The 20,527-nt window shown below is 43.4% G+C and overlaps 1 protein-coding gene across 3 annotated transcripts in view; it reads right to left on the bottom strand.

Moving 5' to 3' along the window:
- MYO1D (myosin ID) overlaps positions 1-20,527 on the bottom strand; it is a 176,849-nt gene that overhangs the window by 109,578 nt on the left and 46,744 nt on the right. For all 3 annotated transcript variants that reach the window (XR_013832410.1, XM_079949361.1, XM_079949362.1), the window contains exons 8-14: positions 17,302-17,505; positions 16,467-16,612; positions 16,264-16,378; positions 14,955-15,125; positions 8,191-8,261; positions 6,387-6,461; positions 5,563-5,695 (exon numbers count right to left, since the gene is read on the bottom strand). Coding sequence is in view for 2 of the 3 variants with exons in the window: in XM_079949361.1 (XP_079805487.1) it covers positions 5,563-5,695; positions 6,387-6,461; positions 8,191-8,261; positions 14,955-15,125; positions 16,264-16,378; positions 16,467-16,612; positions 17,302-17,505 (915 nt within the window). In the remaining variant the exon portion in view is untranslated. The remainder of the gene's footprint in view (positions 1-5,562; positions 5,696-6,386; positions 6,462-8,190; positions 8,262-14,954; positions 15,126-16,263; positions 16,379-16,466; positions 16,613-17,301; positions 17,506-20,527) is intronic.

Below are 20,527 nucleotides of genomic sequence, written 5' to 3' on the forward strand. Positions count from 1 at the left end.
CTGGCCGAGGTTAAGAGAAGATGCATTTCAACTAGATGCCTGGTTTATTAAGTGATGGAATTAAGTACACTGACAAAGCTCATTTGCAGTGGAAACAAATGGAACCACAAGGAGGAAGAAGAAGGGAGCAGGTTCGGCCAGCAAATGAGAGATTAAGAAACAAACGAGAGGGGTCCCCAGAGATTAAAAAAAACCAAGTCTCACAATGGTCCATCACTCACTACAGCTGTCAGTGAAAGGAACATTAAGGAAAGACCCCTGGTGATCTTTTGAAAGAAGCCCAAAGCCTCAAGAGGCAACTCTAAGGATTTAGTATTTATCAGCCACACTCCATTACACATGGCAGGAGCATAAATCAGTCCAAAGATAGTATTTTTAAAAAGGTGCATGGGAAACACCTCTTGTCTTTTATTTCCTGACTTACAAGATCTGCTTGACAAGAAATGAGAGCATACAAACCCCTTAATATGACAGGGAAGGGGGGGGGAGTACATTTAGCTTTTATGGTGCCCAGATATTCTTTTGATCCTGATATAACAATAAATAAAGGTAGAGTGAAGGCTTTGGGGTATATCCTTTCTAATAAAGGTAAAGGTAAAGATACCCCTGCCCGTACGGGCCAGTCTTGACAGACTCTGGGGTTGTGCGCCCATCTCACTTAAGAGGCCAGGGGCCAGCGCTGTCCGGAGACACTTCCGGGTCACGTGGCCAGCGTGACGTCGCTGCTCTGGCCAGAGCCAGAGCCAGAGCCAGAGCCAGAGCCGCACACGGAAACGCCGTTTACCTTCCCGCTGGTAAGCGGTCCCTATTTATCTACTTGCACCCGGAGGTGCTTTCGAACTGCTAGGTTGGCAGGCGCTGGGACCGAGCAGCGGGAGCGCACCCCGCTGCAGGGATTCGAACCGCCGACCTTTCGATCGGCAAGCCCTAGGCGCTGAGGCTTTAACCCACAGCGCCACCTGCGTCCCTCATCCTTTCTAATAAATGCTCCTAAATGGATGCTTTTACATACCTACTGATATCTTGGTTATTAACATTCTAATGCAGTCTTATTCCTTCATCCACTGAGTGGGATGGCTCGTCATTCTTACTGTTAGTGAGTCACAAAACGACATTTTAGAAAGGAGGAGAATATTTGCCCACCTTACCCAAAAGGAATATAGGGCAAGAAGCAAATCCCTACAGACAAATGGACTGAGGTTAAGTGCTACAAAAAATCTGAGATCTATACAGGCAGTTAATTGGCATGCCATAACTGACACATTAGATCCTGAACCTGGAGAGTCAGAGCAAAATTTAGTGCATTTATTCCAAAAATTGAACAGGCTAATTTACAGGCCAAATATTCGCGGAGTAGTTGACAACAATTTAGGTGGGGATTTAGTTTGTGCACCATCCCCAATCTCTAGTTTAAGGAAGGAACTGCAGGGTAATCAGTCAAATTGTTAAATAAGTCTCTGAGCACTAATTGGCCTGGGTGGTAATCCCCCCACCCAACAGAAGAGCTTGTGAATCAGGACTCTTCTATGGTCTGAATAATAAGACACTCTGCCAATGGCTCCATGACCGAAGACTCTTGACTGTATTACATGCTCCACTGATTTGAATGGAAAAGGGGAAAGTCTGAAGGTCAGATGGAGAATCTAAGCAAAAATATTTGGCCAGAATCAGAGGTACCGAGAGGAGACCATTAACAAGATCAGCAGGCTTCTAAATTATTATTAAACAGTTTTCTCTTTATTTAAATTACTTTTTATTCACCTTTCATAAAAATCTCAAAGCAGTTCATAATAAGACATTAGAAAATAAATAATAATAATAATAATAATAATAATTATTATTATTATTATTATTATTATTTATATCCCCCCCCCATCTGGCTGAGTTTCCCCAGCCACTCTGGGCGGCTCCCAATCAAGTATTAAAAACAATACAGCGTTAAATATTAAAAATTTCCCTGAACAGGGTTGCCTTCAGATGTCTTTTAAAGAGAAGATAGCTACTTGTTTCCTACACATCTGAAGGGAGGGTGTTCCACAGAGTGGGTGCCACTACTGAGAAGGCCCTCTGTCTGGTTCCCTGTAACCTTACTTCACGCAATGAGGGAACTGCCAGAAGACCCTCGGCACTGGATCTCAGTGTCTGGGCTGAATGATGGGGGTGGAGACGCTCCTTCGGGTATACAGGCTTTAAAGGTCAGCACCAACACTTTGAATTGTGCTTGGAAACATTAGAACTACAACAAAGCAACAAATACAGCAGCAATCAAGTCCAGATAAACTCAATACACTGGCCTTAATACATTCGTGTTGTACTTTTAATGTTTTATTGTGAATTGCTTTAAGATTTTTATGCAAAATGATATAAAAGTAGGATAATTGGTAAGTTCTTAGCAAGCAGGCAGGCACTTGCATTATCTTGGAGGGTTGTTCCATAGGCTGGGTGTCACAACAGAAAAGATCCTCCTCTGGGTTGTTGCAAGATGGATCACTGTTGGTTGTGAAACAACCAGGAGTACCTTGGCTGAATATTTAGTGACCAGTTAGGTCTATACTATTGAAGGATTCAGCTAGTCCAAAGTTGTTTAAGTCTTTACAGGTAAGCACCAACATTCTTAATTTGGTATATAGACAGCATATTAGCAACCACAGCAAGTTTTTTTGGAGAAGCGAGATATAGATGATATAGATATAGATACAGATACAGTGGTGCCTCACAAGACGAAATTAATTCATTCCGCGAGTTGCTTCGTCTTGCAATTTATTCGTCTTGCGGAGCGCGGATTGCCCGGGTATTAACGGTTTTACGAAAAAGGAAGCAAATCCGCAAGACGTTTTCGTCTTGTGAAGCAAGCCCATAGGGAAATTTGTCTTGCGAAGCACCTCGAAAAACTGAAAACCCTTTCGTCTAGCGAGTTTTTCGTCTTGCGAGGCATTCGTCTTGCGGGGCACCACTGTATAGATATAGATATATAGTGCATTACAAATGTAATCTTACAAAAATAAAATAAAGACAACAATGAAGTTAATGCTATTCAACACTGGACAGTTTTTGAACAGCACATTTTGTCAGCTGTTTAGCACACAATATTATGCTTCCCTCATAAAAGAAAATTTAATGCAACCATTATAACCCATTTATTTAACATATTGGTTTGACAGCTGTAAAGCTCTTAATGGCTGCCAAAGAGTCAGACTTTAATGTCCACGTTGCTGCTCTGAAGAACTCAGCAGTCCTTCTTCATTAAGGAAAAGATTGCACATAAAACTTTTGAATGATCAAGACAGAACCTTTGCTACACACTCTGCAGGAAGAAACCCCCATGGGACCTCCTAATGCATTTTGTTTGTACCTTCTCCCTGGGTCTCTTTACTGCTTCGCCTTTTAAATTAAGATTTTAAAGCTTCAATAATTTTGCCTCACACAGAGCACTGTCTACCCATCATGTGATTAATGCCCATAATGCAAAAGAAGGTTCAAGTCAGTAAAAAAAAAAAAAAGGATGGAGAAATAAACTGAAATAAACCTCAAGAGGCGCTGCACTGACCCGTTCTCATGTGAGCTTAGATACAGGCACCAATCCTGTATGAATAGCAGCAGAGCTTTTTCCTTACATGCTTTGTTTTTGAAGCTTGTCTGTTTCTGAGGAACCCTCTGGCGCTATTCTTGCTGGGGGTTCAAGGCACAAGTGGCTTACAGAGCCCTTTGCCAAGATCTTTGCTAGCATGGGATAAAGTTGGCTGCTAGTAGTATTCTGTCCTCAAGTTATGCTGACCAGACAAGGGCTGGATTGCTATTAAGTCCTCTATGCCAACATAAGCCCAGGTTATGATCGTGTAGGAAATTTACAGCATCGTAACATTGTCGGTGTGGGACACGGGTGGCGCTGTGGTCTAAACCACTGAGCCTAGGGCTTGCTAATCAGAAGGTTGGCGGTTCGAATCCCCACGACAGGGTGAGCTCCTGTTGCTCGGTCCCTGCTCCTGCCAACCTAGCAGTTCGAAAGCACACAGTGCAAGTATAAAAATAGGTACCGCTCCAGCGGGAAGGTAAACGGCGTTTCCGTGCGCTGCTCTGGTTCGCCAGAAGCGGCTTAGTCATGCTGGCCACATGACCCGGAAGCTGTACACCGGCTCCCTCGGCCAAGAAAGTGAGATGAGCGCCGCAACCCCAGAGTCGGCCATGACTGGACCTAATGGTCAGGGGTCCCTTTACCTTTACCTTTAACATTGTCGATGTAAATCCTATGCTGCTGTAACTAAACCAGCCTAAGACTGAGGAAATGGGCGTCTCCAGAAGCACAGGGAGGGGGCAATCAGAAGGAATGGCCAGCTTGTTGCAGATTCTATCTACATTACCCCTGGGCAAGTCCTGACTCCCCTACTGGTGTAAAGCTAAGATAGCAAAAGAATGGCTGCAGGTCACTTGACTGCCACTAATGTCATCAGAGAGCTCATGAAATCTGCCGCCTTTCTCATTCTGCTCATGCAGCAACGGAACATAAAAATACCAGCTAAGTCTGCAACCAATCATAGCACACCACTAGTCATATACAAACCCCAGACTGACCAGTTAACCAATTCTACCACGTATTAGACTAAAGGTTCATGCTTTCAGATCAGAGTGGTTTCGTGGCAAGCTTTGCACCCATCACCCATCTTTAGAAATTATACCTCTGGAAAACATCAGAGCCCAGTTCAAGTCCTGGGTCAGCTAGCCTATCAACCTCTGCTTTCTCATCTTTAAAAAAAATCATCAACTTTCTTCAGTGTTGGCAGGAGGGTTGCAATAAGCACTATCTAACCCTCTGAACATAGAACATGCTGTAGGAATTCTGTGCTGCTGCTGTTGTTTGGAAGCCTAGTATTTTTAATAATGAAATCCTACATACCCTGTTTCCCCAAAAATAAGTCAGTGTCTTATATTAATTTTTGCTCCCAAAGATGCGCTAGGTCTTATTTTATGGGGATGTCTTATTTTTCCATGAAGAAGAATACGGTACACATTTATTGTTGAACTAAAAAAATAAAAAAAGGAAATTTATTACCTGTATACTGTACAATGTCTTACGGTAGTTTCGGGGGCCTTATATTCCAGGGTGGCCTTATTATCGGGGAGGCCTTATATTCGGGGGAGGCCTTATATTACAGCGAGAGGCAAAACTGGAAGTAGGTCTTATATTGGGGGGATTGTCTTACTTTTGGGGAAACAGGGTAGATGAAAAAAAACTGACATTAGACCAGGTGCTGGGACCCTTTTCCATCATGAGAGCCACTTTGCCAAGGCTACTCGTGAATTGTGAGTTGGGGCAAAGGGAAGAGCGGACACAGGAGAAGTATGTAACTCTTTTTTGAACAGTAAGCTACATTCCAGCCACACGAAAAGTCATGAGGTTTCAATATCCAGGCATGATGACAGTGCAAGAATTTCAGCTAAGTCACTCAAGGAAGTTGCAGCACAGGGCTGGTGAGGGGGTATGTCCTATGGAGAGTGCCTGGAGGTCCCATTTAGCCCTGAGTCTAAGGTTCCCCACCCCTGCCTTAAACCGAAACCCATTATTACCTTTGACGCCAGGTTGTCCACTAAAGCAATCATTGAGTTCTTGAAAAGGGTAGCAGCGGTCAGTGGTCGCTTGGTCACTTCTGTGATGCTCAACTTGCCTTCTGGCCACATCTTTCTCAGTACGGGATTGGAGCTACAAAGCCAGGGGAAAAAAGAGTAGAAAGGTCAGTAATATTTGGTCAGCTGTAGTGAAGAGACATACAAATAGCTGAAGCTTGACTCCTTTCTTTGTATAACTTTTATTAAATTTTCTGTTTTACCATTTGAACTATTCATTTAAGCAACCTTAAAATGTTGATGACTTCCCTTCTTCTCTTTCCATGGTTCATTTTGCATATCATAAATCCCTGCATATTTTACATAAACTAAACCATTTAGTATTCCATTATTATTACATCCATCAAAACTTGTTTACACTGTTGTATTTATCTTAATGCTGCCAACGCTTTCAAGTGTACACAATTTCCCCCCCAATACATTCAATAAACATTTTCCAATCTTCTCTAAACATATGTTCTTCTTGCTGTCTTATTCTATCTGTTAGGTCCACAAGCTGCACATATTTCATCAGTTTAAGTTGCCATTCTTCTTTAGTTGGGACCTCGCTCATTTTCCATTTTGGGGCTAACAAAAACACAGGCCACAGTAGTGGCATACATAAATAACCTTTTTTTTGACACACGGGAATTTCCATCTGAATTAACCTCAACGAAAAGGACTCTGTTTTTTTTTGGGGGGGGAGTACTTTTAAACATTTTTAAAAATTCGTTATGAATTTATTTCCCAGTATTACCCTTTTACATGTCTGAAGCTTGACTCCTTACCTGTTGTACATCAGGCGCTTGAAATCTTGAAATAAAGTATCCTTGTTTTTATCTATGAATCCTGTGACTGAGTAGCTGGTAAATGAGAGAGAAAGAGAGAGAGAATTAATTTCAGTGAACCTCAAGTGACAAAAGTAACAATTGGCCACTGAAAGGGAGAGGCATTTAGTACATAAGAAGAGCTTGCTGGACTGAGCCAATGTAGTTTCAGTGTCCTGTTTTCATAGTGGCAAGCCAGATTGCTATGGGAAGTCCACAAACAGGACCCAAGTGCAAAAGAGCACCCTCTCCTCCTGCAGTTTCCAGTAACTTGGTGTTCAGAAAGATTGCTGCCTCCTACTGCAGAGACACGAGTTACAGTGTCTGGAACGGGTCACAGCAGTCTCAACAACACATGGTTATCAGTACTGTGGCACCACACATTTTACCAAGCAGAAAATTAACAGCACTAGGGGTTCTCTCTTCCCTGGTAGACTTCCAGTGGGCTAAATCAGAAGCTAACAAAATATACTTCATACACAAGTGACATGATGACTGACTACTGGAGAGAAGGTGTACTAGTTGTGAAAGCTCACATTTGTTCTTCTCCTCTCACCAAGGACACTATATGATTGGCCGAATTTAGCTAGCAATTAAAGCCATGCGTATTTTTTATCAAATGTTATCTATATAATCCAAATAACAAAACAGAACTTCTTGAAACAGACACATAAAAACCAGACCAAACCAAAGCTGTGCGTATTTTCTAGTTTAAAAATACGTGCCAATTTATTAACAGTAGTTGCTGCCCTATCTGAAATCAGAAAAAACCAAGTTTGCTTCACCAGCATAACAGTGTTATTTAAGAAGATCCATTTTGAAGTGGAGAGTTATTGGAATGAGACACCTAAGGGCAGGAACAGTGAGGTGGGAAGACTCTGGCGCAAATCTCATCTCAGCTGTGGACTTAACTAGACAACCTTAAACACATACCCACACACCCACACCCATTATCTTGACCTCAGTCCACGTCCAAGCCTATGATTTTTAAAATGTAGATCTTATAAAATAGCTCAACAGGGCTCTCAAGACAGCAATACAGAGATAGCACTGACCTGCCTTGCAGGGCTTTTGTAAATATTACTGGGGTTATACGGTGAAACACTTTAACCCAGTGGTCCTTTGAGTATTGTTGGGCTATTAACTCCCATCATACCCAACCACTGGTCACTCCTCTCGTCCCACATTTCTATTCATGTTTCCCTTACATTAACATTTCCTCCAGAAATTCCACACTTTCATGTGTGTGTTGCTACATTAAAATTGTACAGATGCAGCAACACATTAAATATGCCAAGAAGCAAATTCTTGAGGGAGAACAGTGAAACAAATGGCTTCTGGGATTATGGAAAGATTTAGCTTTTGTGTTTGAAAGAAATTAACAAGGTGCCCAGGAAAACATGTGTTCAAGTACAATAAGATAAATTAAACAGCCTAACTAACTAACTAACTTATTTATTTAACACCCTTGTCAAGGGAGGTTGAATAGTGGTTTTGTGGCTACGCAGAGGAATAATGCAAGACCGCCTCACAGACCAGTCATGGGAAGCTATGAGTGGCATAGCACAGCAGCAGCGCCAAAAAACTATCGAAAAGCAAAACATATACAAACATTTCCTTAGACTTTGCAAAAAGCAAAAGAAGAGAAAGGCTACCTCGGGCTATAGTGCGATATGAGTGGAGAAGCAGCAGTGTGCGACTGCAAAAGTGTTTCTGAGGAGGTGTTAACAGATACTAAGAAAGCAAGTGTAGGAACCACACTTACATAACGTCTCCAGCGTAGTGTTTAATCCGAAAGTCTCTGTCAAATTCCAGGTTTTTGTCCATAGCACAGAGCTTAAAAACAAATGGTTAAGAAGTCAATATTGCTGAAGCATCTGACTGCTTTGCACAGCTGCTTCTCAGTGTGCTCAACTACTGCTTCACATACAGGTTTAGCAATGGAATGTCTTTCCGAATTCTATTGTTATATAAGGTATTTATTTATAGACAGACAATCTGTAAGTCAAGGCAACCTTTTCTTATAGACTCAGTGATACTGTTCCTTTATAACGACAGAAACTTGCAGAGAATGAAGAACCGTGGGTCTCCACTGCCATCTGTTCACTCCTCTTTCGTGCGATGATCTAACCAAATACATAGGCAAACTGTAGGGCATCACCAAGTGAACGGATAGGAAACTTACAAAAAGTCTGTTTTCACAGGATATAGCAACCAAGTGAAGCTACTGAAATCTTCACATGGTCAAGCAAAACCAAGTAGTTTAGCTCATGTGAAAACAGGGCCAGAATTTAGTCTTTCTTGTTGTAAAACACAAAGCGATATGCCAGAAAGATGAACATAAAACACACTAAATCAAACACTGTTCCATTTCACATGTCAATGCCAAGTGGCGTCAGTGACTTCAATGGTCCTGCAGTTGTGAGGAAAGCCAAAGAGCCAATCCAAAGGTTGAGGTTGCTTAAAGGTAAAGGGTAAAGGGACCCCTGACCATTAGGTCCAGTTGTGACCGACTCTGGGGTTGCGGCGCTCAGCTCGTTTTATTGGCCGAGGGAGCCGGGTCATGTGGCCAGCATGACTAAGCCGCTTCTGGCGAACCAGAGCAGCGCATAGAAATGCCGTTTACCTTCCCGCCGGAGCGGTACCTATTTATCTACTTGCACTCTGATGTGCTTTCAAACTGCTAGGTTGGCAGGAAGGTTGCTTAGATAAGAATAAAGCATGTGGATATTTGCCCCTGTTTTATATACAAAGTTAAGAGTCATTGGTTCATTTAGCTCACTACTGTTTATTTGCGCTCCTGGGTATCTCCCAAACACGGCACTTGCAGTCCTTTAACATGGTATATAGGGGAGTGAACCTGAGATCTAATGAGGTGTGCCTCTTCCCATATATTAAGGGATCGTATAGTATGCCTTCCCAACACAAAAATAAAACCCACATCGTGGTGGCGGCGATTACAAGATCAAAAGTCTTACTGAAACGGCCTTTGCTTTATCTAGTAAATCATTCACATTAGGGGAAAGCTCTGACGATTGGGTTTTGACAGAAGCATGCTAACTATTGGTTCTCTCTCTTTCGTTCCTCTAGGTGCTTTCACGACAGCGACTTGTGTGTCCCAATGTCTTCCCCACTACAAAAGACACATTCTCATCATGGTAGCAGGCAGCTGAGATTTATCCAAACTGATCTTGAAGATTCATTCCGCCAACATTATGTAGGCAGCTGAGAGCATTCCGATGATGACCTGGGTCGCCAACGGACAGCAATAAAGGGGCACAGTGTGGGACCAAGTTCAAGTGCAGTGGGGTGCTCGACCTTCTACCTGTCTGTCACTTTCCTCCTGCGGCCTCCTCCCTCCCGGCAGCATTTCTTTCTAGCCAAGCTCCAAGAGCAGAAGTTAGTCTGGCAGAAAATGGGGGAGAACTCACCCAGGGAGGGGGAACTCAAGAGAAAGGTAGTAGGTGAAAGGAAGGGCTCAGAGCTTATATTCCAGCCTGCTGTTTTCCCACTTAAAAATACTTGTGATTAACTCCACGCAGAAAAGGGCACATTTAGCACAACCTGTGGCATGGCTTTATCATGCATCAACTACCAGATTGGTAGAAGAAGAAGAAGAAGAAGAAGAAGAAGAAGAAGAAGAAGAAGAAGAAGAAGAAAAAGAAAAAGAAGAAGAGGAGGAGTTTGGATTTGATATCCCGCCTTTCACTCCCTTTAAGGAGTCTCAAAGCGGCTAACATTCTCCTTTCCCTTCCTCCCCCACAACAAACACTCTGTGAGGTGAGTGGGGCTGAGAGACTTCAGAGAAGTGTGACTAGCCCAAGGTCACCCAGCAGCTGCATGTGGAGGAGCGGAGACGCGAACCCAGTTCCCCAGATTACGAGACTACCGCTCTTAACCACTACACCACACTGGCTCTCTATGTGGGTGACATGTGTTCACAACCTTACTCACACATCACAAGAACCCTCTGCTTCAGGGATGGGGAACTTGTGGCCCTCCAGATGTGGTTGGACATCTATTAGCTGCAGCAAGCATAACCAATGGTCAGGAAAGGTGGGAGCTGTAGTCTACAAAACCTGGAGAGCAACAGGTTCTCCAACCCTGCTCTAGTCCCTCTGTGCGGAAATGCTTCATTTATGGAAATTATAATGGGTGAAGCAGGCTTGATCTTCTCCAGAGTGGATGAGGAGAGGAAGGAGAAAACTCAAGCCAGAAAGGCAGAAAGTTGTGCAGCTAGCAGGAACCTTTCATCGGGCAAGAGAGGGAAGAGGCCTGTAATGTAACTCAGATTTCTATTTAGCGCAGAGCAAAAATGCTTTCTTCTGCTGCGTGGGTTTTACCGTACCAAAACAAAACAAAAACTCCAAGCTGACTGCGTATCTGGTGTGCTGCTGTCTGTAAAGTAGGACACTAGAATGTAGGGCACAGCAGCCCCTCGGAGCTTATCTGCCCCAACGCAAAACCCAATACGCTTCACGGGGAGTACTGAAGCATAGCATGTGATGTTCCGAGATCACGGTTTCCAAACACATGGTCCTTTCCTCTTCAGAAACACTTGCCTCAATATTTGTGGTCACTGCTGCTGCTTTCAGCAAGGTACCAGATTGGTTTTGATTTGCGGGATACAGAGAAACCTGGGTTTCCACTATAATAAACTGCCAGAAATATTAAGGAAGCGATAAGAGTGTTTTGGAGAACACATTTATGAATGCAAGTTTGTGATTGCACCAGGAAGCATGTGGATAGGGGTTGAGGAACACACAAAGTCATGAGGACTTGAGCTTTCGTGTAAAAATAAAAGGAAGCCCCCAAAGTAAAATATCTTATTACTCAACGTAGCAGAAAGTATTCTAAAAGCATGCAGGCAATTTTTGGCAGTAGTTAGGGGGAGGGGTTTCACTCATCATAGATTCTAGCTGATCCTGATGTCTCCTGATCTAGCCGTCTCTTTTCACAGACGATTTGTCTTGGAATTTGGAGAGCTCTGGACACACTCCCCTTCTCCAAGTATCAAATGAAATTCAGTTTCAGCAGTGCCAGAATTAAGAGGTTCAGCTTAATGAAGACTTGAGACTAATGGTACTGAATATAACATTAAGCGGCAACACGATTTCTGCTGAAATTCCAGATACCTAGCCTTTTATCTGTGAAAACCACCTCTCCTCTAAATAGTTTGCTTATACTTTATGGGATTGATTCTGTTGCAGCCATACTGTCTGACATCTTGCAAATTCTACCCTCTGTAAAGAACACATAAAGCCACCGCTACAGATACTCCCTCCTACTTTACTTCCAGTTTGTGTTTTACAGTACAAACTAATTCAGTGTTTTATTGGGCACCCTACGGAGAGGAAGGGCAGGATACAAATTTCAGTAACAAATACATAAATATGGTTCTATTGTGTTAACTACCTTGAGCATAGTATTCATTCATGCATATTAAGAATAATATTTGCTCTGCATGGTGAGAGGCTCTCTTTCCACATTGCAGGCCCATTTCAAGTGAGCTGTCTTTCTTTAAGCACACTGCCAAAATATGGGATCACCATTGTTCTGGGCTTAAAATTATTCAGGCTGCTGTCTGTGATTTTGAAGCCAGCAAGAATTGGGTGAAGCTGTTAACACTGTTTTGTCATCTTTCTATCATCCAACCACATGTTACATTTAGGGCAGGAGACAGATCTAGGTAGCAGCTGCATTTTGTATTTTCAAAAATGAGGGAATTTGCCATTATTTGTTGCTTTGTCCCATCAGCCCTAGGTGCAACCTGAAATCTCCACAGCAAGTAGCACAGCCTAATCCAATTAAGGGTGCATTCCTAACCCCATTTACCTGGGAGTAAGCCCCGCTTAATCCAATGACTTACTTCTGATTAGACATGATTAGGACTGTGCTGTAAGTCTGCAATCTCCTACACTCCACCTTAAGACTGTGACTAAATGCAGATTTTGTGGCTCAACATCAAGCCAGCTTTTTCTCTCCACTCCCTCCTGCTTCCCATTTTACTTAATACCCAGCCTGTTGTGTTCTGAGAATTAAAAAGCTTGCTCACTATTTTGTGTCATTGCCTGTGGATTTTGAAGTCATTTAACTATAAATCAAACGCTGGTGCTGTCTGTGTCATGCGAAATTAGTTGCTTAGGAAATATCACATGAATTGAAACCGGGTCTCTATTGGCTGCGAGTGACATCATCATTGCCTTGCCAAACTCATGCTCCAGTTCTTCACTGCAATATTGAGCAGGCTCCTGCTCCCTCTGCTGGATATCATTGCAAAACTGACATTTCCAATGTCAAAACTTACTTAACAATGCACAGCAGTACTTCAGGTCATGGGATCTTACATTTTTAGGCTACTCTCACCCTCGAGTCCAAGATCTGCAGATACCAAGTGGTCCCCTCCTCCAGTTGGTACCACCATTACAGAACACCACCACCAAGTGCTCTCCTCATCTAGTACCCATACAAGCCACCAACTCAACTCTACCTATTTCAGTCCACCTCAGGCAACTACAAACAGCATCCAAGCCGACTAAAACAGCCACCATCCTGCACATGCATGCCCATAATCCTGGGCCCCACATGGCCTCAAATTCCCTTATCACTTCCACCATCAGAACTGCTCCAGCTTGTTCTGCTACCTGCTTCTACCACCCCTTTCCTCCTCCCAGTACAGTTGAAGGGAAGGGAAGGGAAAGGCACGCACAGATGCCGTGCAGAACTTTTTGGCCAAGATGCCCTGCTGCATCGACTTATACCTTCCCCCACAGGCAACTCTGATGAATGAGCAGATGTCTGGTCAGTGCCTGTCACATTCATCTTCACATTTCATCCTCAAGCAGCATCATACACCTAACCTGTTACCTGTCCTGCAATGGGTCTTCAGGACAGAATTTGGTATTGGAGATACAGACATAGGTTTGCTTGTTCTGTTAACAAACACAAGCATGGCTGTATTAATAGAACAAGCAAACCTAGCTTAAGTTCCCATTTAAGGTAAAAAAAAACACCTGTAAAGGACCCCTGGGCAGTTAAGTGCAGTCAAAGGCAACTATGGGGTTGCGGCGCTCATCTCGCTTTCAGGCCGAGGGAGCCGGCGTTTGTCCACAGACAGCTTTCTGGGTCAAGTGGCCAGCATGGCTAAGCCGCTTCTGGTGCATGGAGGACCGTGAGGAGTGCCAGCGTACATGGAAATGCCGCCCACCCTGTCACGGGGATTCGAACTGCCGACCCTCCGATTGGCAAGCCCAAGAGGCTCAGTGGTTTAGACCACAGCACCACCTGCATCCCTTGGCTGGGAGTAAAGTTCCCATTTGCTGCTACTTTGGCACAGTAAGCACCGAGGTGGGAAATCTGTGTCTGGAATGTACCACTTCAGATCACAGGGAGGGGCTTACATAATGGCATCCTCCTCCATTTAAAATAAAAATGGAAACTACACCAAAAAGTGCTCTAGCCTTGTCCCCCAAAACCCTAGTTTTCATTTATTTTGGGGAAAGATTTTTATTTTTTTTTACATGAAAGACTATTCCATTATGGGAACTCCCATCTGAAGTCTGAAGGTTTAGCACCTCGATGAGAACTCTCTGGAGGTCTTATGCCACATGAATGTCCTTAATTGTGCTCTCTCATGCTTATGCGTCAGCTACAGAGCTTGTGGGGAGAGACAGGTCAATTACCTAAGCAGTGTGTGCCGTGTATTTCTTCTAAGCACACCCTGCATAGGTGGAATTTGCATTCTGAGAATCTCAGTGTCTGGCCCTTAGAGCTGAGACGGGACTTACAAAGTGCACGGGCAATGCCATATGAGGGGATAAAGTGGACATCTGTCAGGGCTGGAAGCAGGAATAGGTCAGCAACAAACCAATAAATCAACCGAGGCCAATGAAGTTAATTCTCTATTCAAGGAAACCAACCACAGCTCTGGCCTAGTGGTCTCAGGCAACCCTTTCTAGGAGGGTCTTGCCCCAGTGAAACAGCTGAAGGGCTCACCAGGACTCTGCGCAAAACCCAACTTTGCTTTGCTTCTTTCATTTGTGTTCTAAGAGAGCAAGGGAGCTGGTTGCAGCAGGAGGGGAAGACTCCCTGGATTCTGTTTCTGCCTCCGAGTCTGAACTGTGCTCTGCCACAGCCTCTTCTCGTTTACTAATCCCTGTTACCTCTTCTGCTTCGGACCCCCCCCATCTGCTCCTTCTCCCTCTGACCAGTTGTCATCATTCCACCACCTATCCCCAGGTTCTGAGCCCTCTTCCCCGGGGGGGGGGGGGTTCCCTGGCTGGTGCCTCCCACATCTCCTTTGCATCCAGCCAGTCCATGACAACACCCAGCAGTGTAATCACTGGAGTAGGCACTGTTCTTTGCTTTTCTTCATGACAAACAGAAGCAATGCAAGCTGCACCTGGTTTGCTATTTTGTTCAGACCTGGACATTATTCTCACTGTGAAAGAGTGGGACATAGGTTGTTTGTTTGTTTTAAACTCCCTCCCCCCCAGCTTGATTTAGTCAAGCGAAGACACAAAGGAGTACCTTTCTGCTGGAGAAGTGAGCATGTTTGCCCAGTTTGGTATTAAGAGCCTCCAAGAACATCCCATCAGTGACTCTGCCGACATTCATGCATGCATCATCCAGAATGGCAATGATTCCTTTGTGCTGTTGCTCCACTAGGTCAATAATGATCTGGTTGTTGAAGTAGTCAATCTGCAGAATGTTCAAGCAGGGTTATTTGCAACAGCGATCCAACTGAGGAAGGAATGTTTTCTCTCTCTATTGAAAGCACACAATTGTAGGGAAACAAGAGGAGCAAGTGCCAGTTTATGTTTACCCAGAGATGAAGGCAGAGCATCTTCACTCTAAAGGTTGCGCTCTCTGTCAAAATTTCTTCCAATTTCAGTACAGTGGTACCTCAGGTTACAGACGCTTCAGGTTACAGACTCCACTAAAGCCAGAAATAGTACCTCAGGTTAAGAACTTTGCTTCAGGATGAGAACAGAAATCGTGCTCTGGAGGCGCAGCAGCAGCAAGAAGCCCCAATAACTAAAGTGGTGCTTCAGGTTAAGAACAGTTTCAGGTTAAGTACGGACCTCCGGAACAAATTAAGTACTTAACCCAAGGTACCACTGTGCAGTCATACCTCATGTCACATTTGCTTCATGTTACATTCCTTCAGGTTACGTCCCGCAGCGTCGCAGAAGTACCAGAAAGGGTTACTTCCAGGTTTTGCCACTCGCACATGCGCAGACGCACAAAATGACATCACGCACATGCGCAGAAGCAGCGAATCACAACCTGTGTGTGCACAGATGGGCCACTGCGGGTTGCGCTCTTTTCATGTTGTGAACGGGCCTCCAGAACGGATCCCGTTCACAACCAGAGGTACCCCTGTACTGGTATTTCAGGTCATTTATCCAGCTCCCCTATGGCTTTATTGCAGTTTCAAAGCACCACTAAAAACCTGAAGAATGGAATGGGTCTGTACTCGACTCTCCGTGGCTGGCGACGGAGGGCTTTCACATTCTAAATCCCTCTCTTTTGAGCTTTGAATAGCTACCTGCTGGTGTAGAATCGCTAACACCTGGCATCTTCGAATCCATGTTGGTTTTGTCCGACTGCTCATCTCAGAGCTTTCCAAGCTTTTCATGTTGGTGACACACTTTTTAGACAGGCATCGTTTCATGACACAATAATTCAGTTTTACTAGCAAACCGGAGGTTAAACTAACCCATTTCCAGTCTCGGGAGAAGCATGGGGAGTGTCTGTGCGACACACCTACACAGTGCAGCTGACACCCTAAAGTTTCGTGACACACAGTTTGGAACGCTCTGGCTTATCTACTCACATGCTTCCATGGAATTCCCTCACGCTGATATTCCTCTTGCTCTTGCTTCAAAACAAGCTGAATGAAGAGCTGCTGCAGTTTCTCATTGCAGTAATTGATACAGAACTGTTCAAAACTAAAGCAAACACAAATTGAATTAATGAATGAATTCTGCAACTGGAAACAATTTAAGGGACATGCCTGACCTTCTCAAGACACCTCACCTGTTATTGTCAAAGATCTCAAAGCCATAGATATCAAGGACCCCGATTACAGTGTTTTTCCCATGAACTGTGCTGTTGTAGTCCTTGACTTCAATCACGTCATTGATGTGTGTCACAATCCAGCAGAAAAGGCGCTCGTATATTGCCTTCAAACCAAAAGAATACCTAGGGTCATTTTTTGTTTCTGCTGCTCAGGTTTCGTTAGTGTTCAGCTTTGTGATGCATTTCTGTAGCACTCTAATAGGAAACTGGGGAATATGTAACCAGCTGTCAAAATCCTAACAAGGTTTAAGGAAACTAGCATAGGTTAACTACAGCTTGCTCTCTAGCTGCTTTAGGTTTCACTGTGATGTCAATTTGCAAGACACTGGAGATGCTAAACATGTTAAACCAATATTCTTATCTGTGGTAAAGTCTACGGGTTCTCCCCTCACCCATCACCCCTGGCCAATGGACAATTCCCACTGAGGAAAAAATAGTTGCTCTGTCTCAGACATTGCTTGGTGCTCTTTCCCAAAGTATACTGGTTATATTGTCTGGAGAGTTCTGCATTCTCTAGGCTCCATAAGTCTCCAAGGATACTAACCTGTCTCCCCAACGCATAAAACTACTCAAAACAGATGTCTCCCAAAAACCCCACCTGATCCCCTATGGCAAGTAAGAATCACCTTGAGATGAAATGGGCAAACGGCTAATAAAGAAACGTGTGGGGAAACAACTTAAGATGCTGGCTAGCAATTTATGGGGCCATGTCTGCATGGGTGAAAAGTATGAAGACACAGAACAAGACAAGCACTGTAAACTTCCAAGTTGGCAGGAGTGTATCAAAATCCACCTTTGCAAATGCATTTCTGCCATAGGTGGCTTCTTGCTCTGTATGCTGTTTATCAATGATGTCCCGGCCAGTAGCAACAGTTCGAAAAAGCAGGGCCTTCTCCACCATGTCAGCCTTGGTTGATAGCAGGTCAGCAATGACAGACACTAACTTGCTGTTTTCAATGACAGGTATGTCACCATCCACAGAAAACTTCAAATTGCCCTGTGGAAAGATTGGAAAAAATAAGGACATTCATTCTCCCTGAATCTAGGCAGCAAATGCCACTTCTGATACAGGCAACGCTTTCAGACAGATGCAATTTCCTTAATGCATCCCAATCGCGACAAAGGACAATCTATGCTGATTAATAATAATAATAATAATAATAATAATAATAATAATAATAATTTATTACCGGTATTTATACCCCACCCATCTGGCTGGGTTTCCCCAGCCACTCTGGGCGACTTCCAACAGAATATTAAAATACAATAACCTATTAAACATTAAAAGCTTCCCTAAACAGGGCTGCCTTCAGATGTCTTCTAAAAGTCTAGTAGTTGTTTTTATGCGACTACAGTGGCAAGAATGTTATTTGCCCCAAAATGGAAAGAAGCAGCTAAGTCCTGACGAAAGAAGAATGGATACAAAAACTTATAGAATATGCAGAAATAACGAATCTTACCAGAAAAATAAGAAATCAAGGTAACAAGCTTTTTATAAGTTTATCGAATATGGTTTATTGAATATTTAAAAATAAACTGTAAGCAGATAAGAACATTGGCAGGATTACTGTAACAACCTGCAGTTTTATAAACGTATATATTTGCAGAGTATATATTTAAAGTAGATGAATAAATGAGATAATTAAGTTAATTTGGAATATGCAGAAAATATAAAAAAATAAATTTAAGGAACCGCAGAAAGAGGGGGAAGTCAGGTTTTGAAATGTTAAAATGATTGTAAAATTATTGAAATGTATAAAACTGAAAATCATAAGTAAAATAAAAATAAAAATAGAAGAGTGTTTCCCAAACTTAGCTCTCTTCCCCAAATTTAGCTGTTTTCGGACTACAATTCCCATAATCCCAGACTTCTGGCCTTGCTAGTTAGGGATGGTGGGAGTTGTAGTCCAGAAACAGCTGGAGACCCAAGTTGGGAAACACTGGTTTAGAAAGTCACACAGCCCATCTTAGATTTTCCAAGGGGCCGTACCCCATATGTGCAATTTTAATTTTCTTCCTTGTCCTCACAGATGTCTCTCGCACAATAATCAGATCCTTGAAAATTCCACTACTTCAGTTTAAGAAGCTGTTCACAACAACTCCATGGAGGGAGTGGAAGAGGGCTGGGCAGGCTCCTCCATTTTTGTGCTATTTTCACTTTCTTGCGCTGGAAGAGTAGACTTGAGATTGGGTAGGCTGGTTGGGGTGGCTTAGACCAGGTAGAAGCACCAGACACTCACCATGAATGTTCTTTCTGCTTGGGATGAACAAGGCACCCCATATGCTGGGTTAAGACCTCCCATTGCTCAGGAAGGCAGCAAACATACCAGGCATGCAGCCCTCAGTTCTTCTACTCCATCGGTAGGCAAATTAAGGCCCAAGCGGCCGGATCCGGCCCAATTGCCTTCTCAATCCGGCCCGTGGACGGTCCAGGAATCAGCGTGTTTTTACATGAGTAGAATGTGTCCTTTTATTTAAAATGCATCTCTGGGTTATTTGTGGGGCCTCCTGGTGTTTTTACATGAGCCGAATGTGTGCTTTTGTTCAAAATGCATCTCTGGGTTATTTGTGGGGGATAGGAATTCATTCATTCCCCCCCCCCCAATATAGTCTGGCCCCCCACAAGGTCTGAGGGACAGTGGACCGGTCCCCTGCTGAAAAAGTTTGCTGACCCCTGTTCTACTCAAAGGTCATCCATCACTCACATTAACTCAGTACTGGAAAGCTCCCAGAGATCGTATTGAGTTACATCACAGTGCTATGGGACTTAATTAAGGTGCAATGAGATTGGATTATATGTGCATGTCAGGAGGACACAGGAGCTGATGCTGCCTTCCACATTATTCCGGCTCATTTGAAAAATGACACAGGTGAGCCAGAGGAGGCACAGCAGCAGGTGTGGAGCATTACCCAGGTGCTGCTCACAGAGGCTCCATAAAAGGCACCAGGACAGTGGAGTGTCAGAAGAAGGTTCCAGGAAATTTACAAGTGAAAGGGAACAGTGGCTGAAAGAGACAAAAGGACAAGAAAGGAAAATCTTACAGGAGGAGGAAAGAGCTTCAGAGAAGGCAAGAGGAAAACTGGATCAGCTGCAAGTGGAGCCAGAGAGAAAAAAGAAATAAAGAGAACAACTTTAGGTTGTCAAGCCCAGTGGCACGCCAGAAAAATAACATTGCAGAATAGAATGGGCAGGTGAAGGGAGCTGCTGCAGTACGTAAAAATACACATGGGTAGGTAGGAAAACCCTGCACTATAGAAACAGAAATAGATGAAAAGGAATTCCATCCATAACGCAGGTATGTCCAAAGTCCATTTTGGGGGCCTAATCCAGCCACAGGCAGTTCCTCCACGTGGTCAACAACTTTGGTGTAAAATCCTAAAAAGGTCAACAACTTTGGTCGGCCCTCATGCATGTTCACATCATCAAATCTGGCCCTCTTTGAAAAAAAGTTTGGACACCCCTGCCATAAGGGTTCTCCCAGGCAACCTGTGAAGCCTGGGGTTCTGAGGACATTTGAGAACTAAAAAAGCAAATTTTGGTGGCAAAGAGATTGGTGCTCCAATAGTGAAAGGAACACTCTCCCCCTCCGACAGTACAAAAAATTTATCTGCATTAGCAGCATATGAGAAAGCAACTTTTCAAAGTCAACAGCATACAAAGGAAGTTCTTCATCATCTGGACTCCATGTATGGATATATTTGCACAACAGATATAAAAACGACAAACACTGACAGTAGTTCACAATGTACTAAACAAATTATTGAACATTTATAATTTTGCACCCCAACATGGAATGTTATTTGCATTTTGTTTTATTTTGTATTCAAGTAGGGTTGTTGTAAAGAAAGTAAAGACCAGGACACTGCGAATGTTGTTGAGCAAGTTGTTAAGAAGACACCAAATTTCTCGAGCTTCTTTCTTTTTTTTTTAAGAAAAACCCCAAAGTTGTTGTGCCAAAAAATGAAGATTTTTCAATTGACTTGCCTAAATCTAGAACAAAGTGCTGCTTTTGGGAAAT

This window comes from Podarcis cretensis (assembly GCF_951804945.1).
Source record: "Podarcis cretensis genome assembly, chromosome: 13".
Lineage (NCBI taxonomy): Eukaryota > Metazoa > Chordata > Lepidosauria > Squamata > Lacertidae > Podarcis > Podarcis cretensis.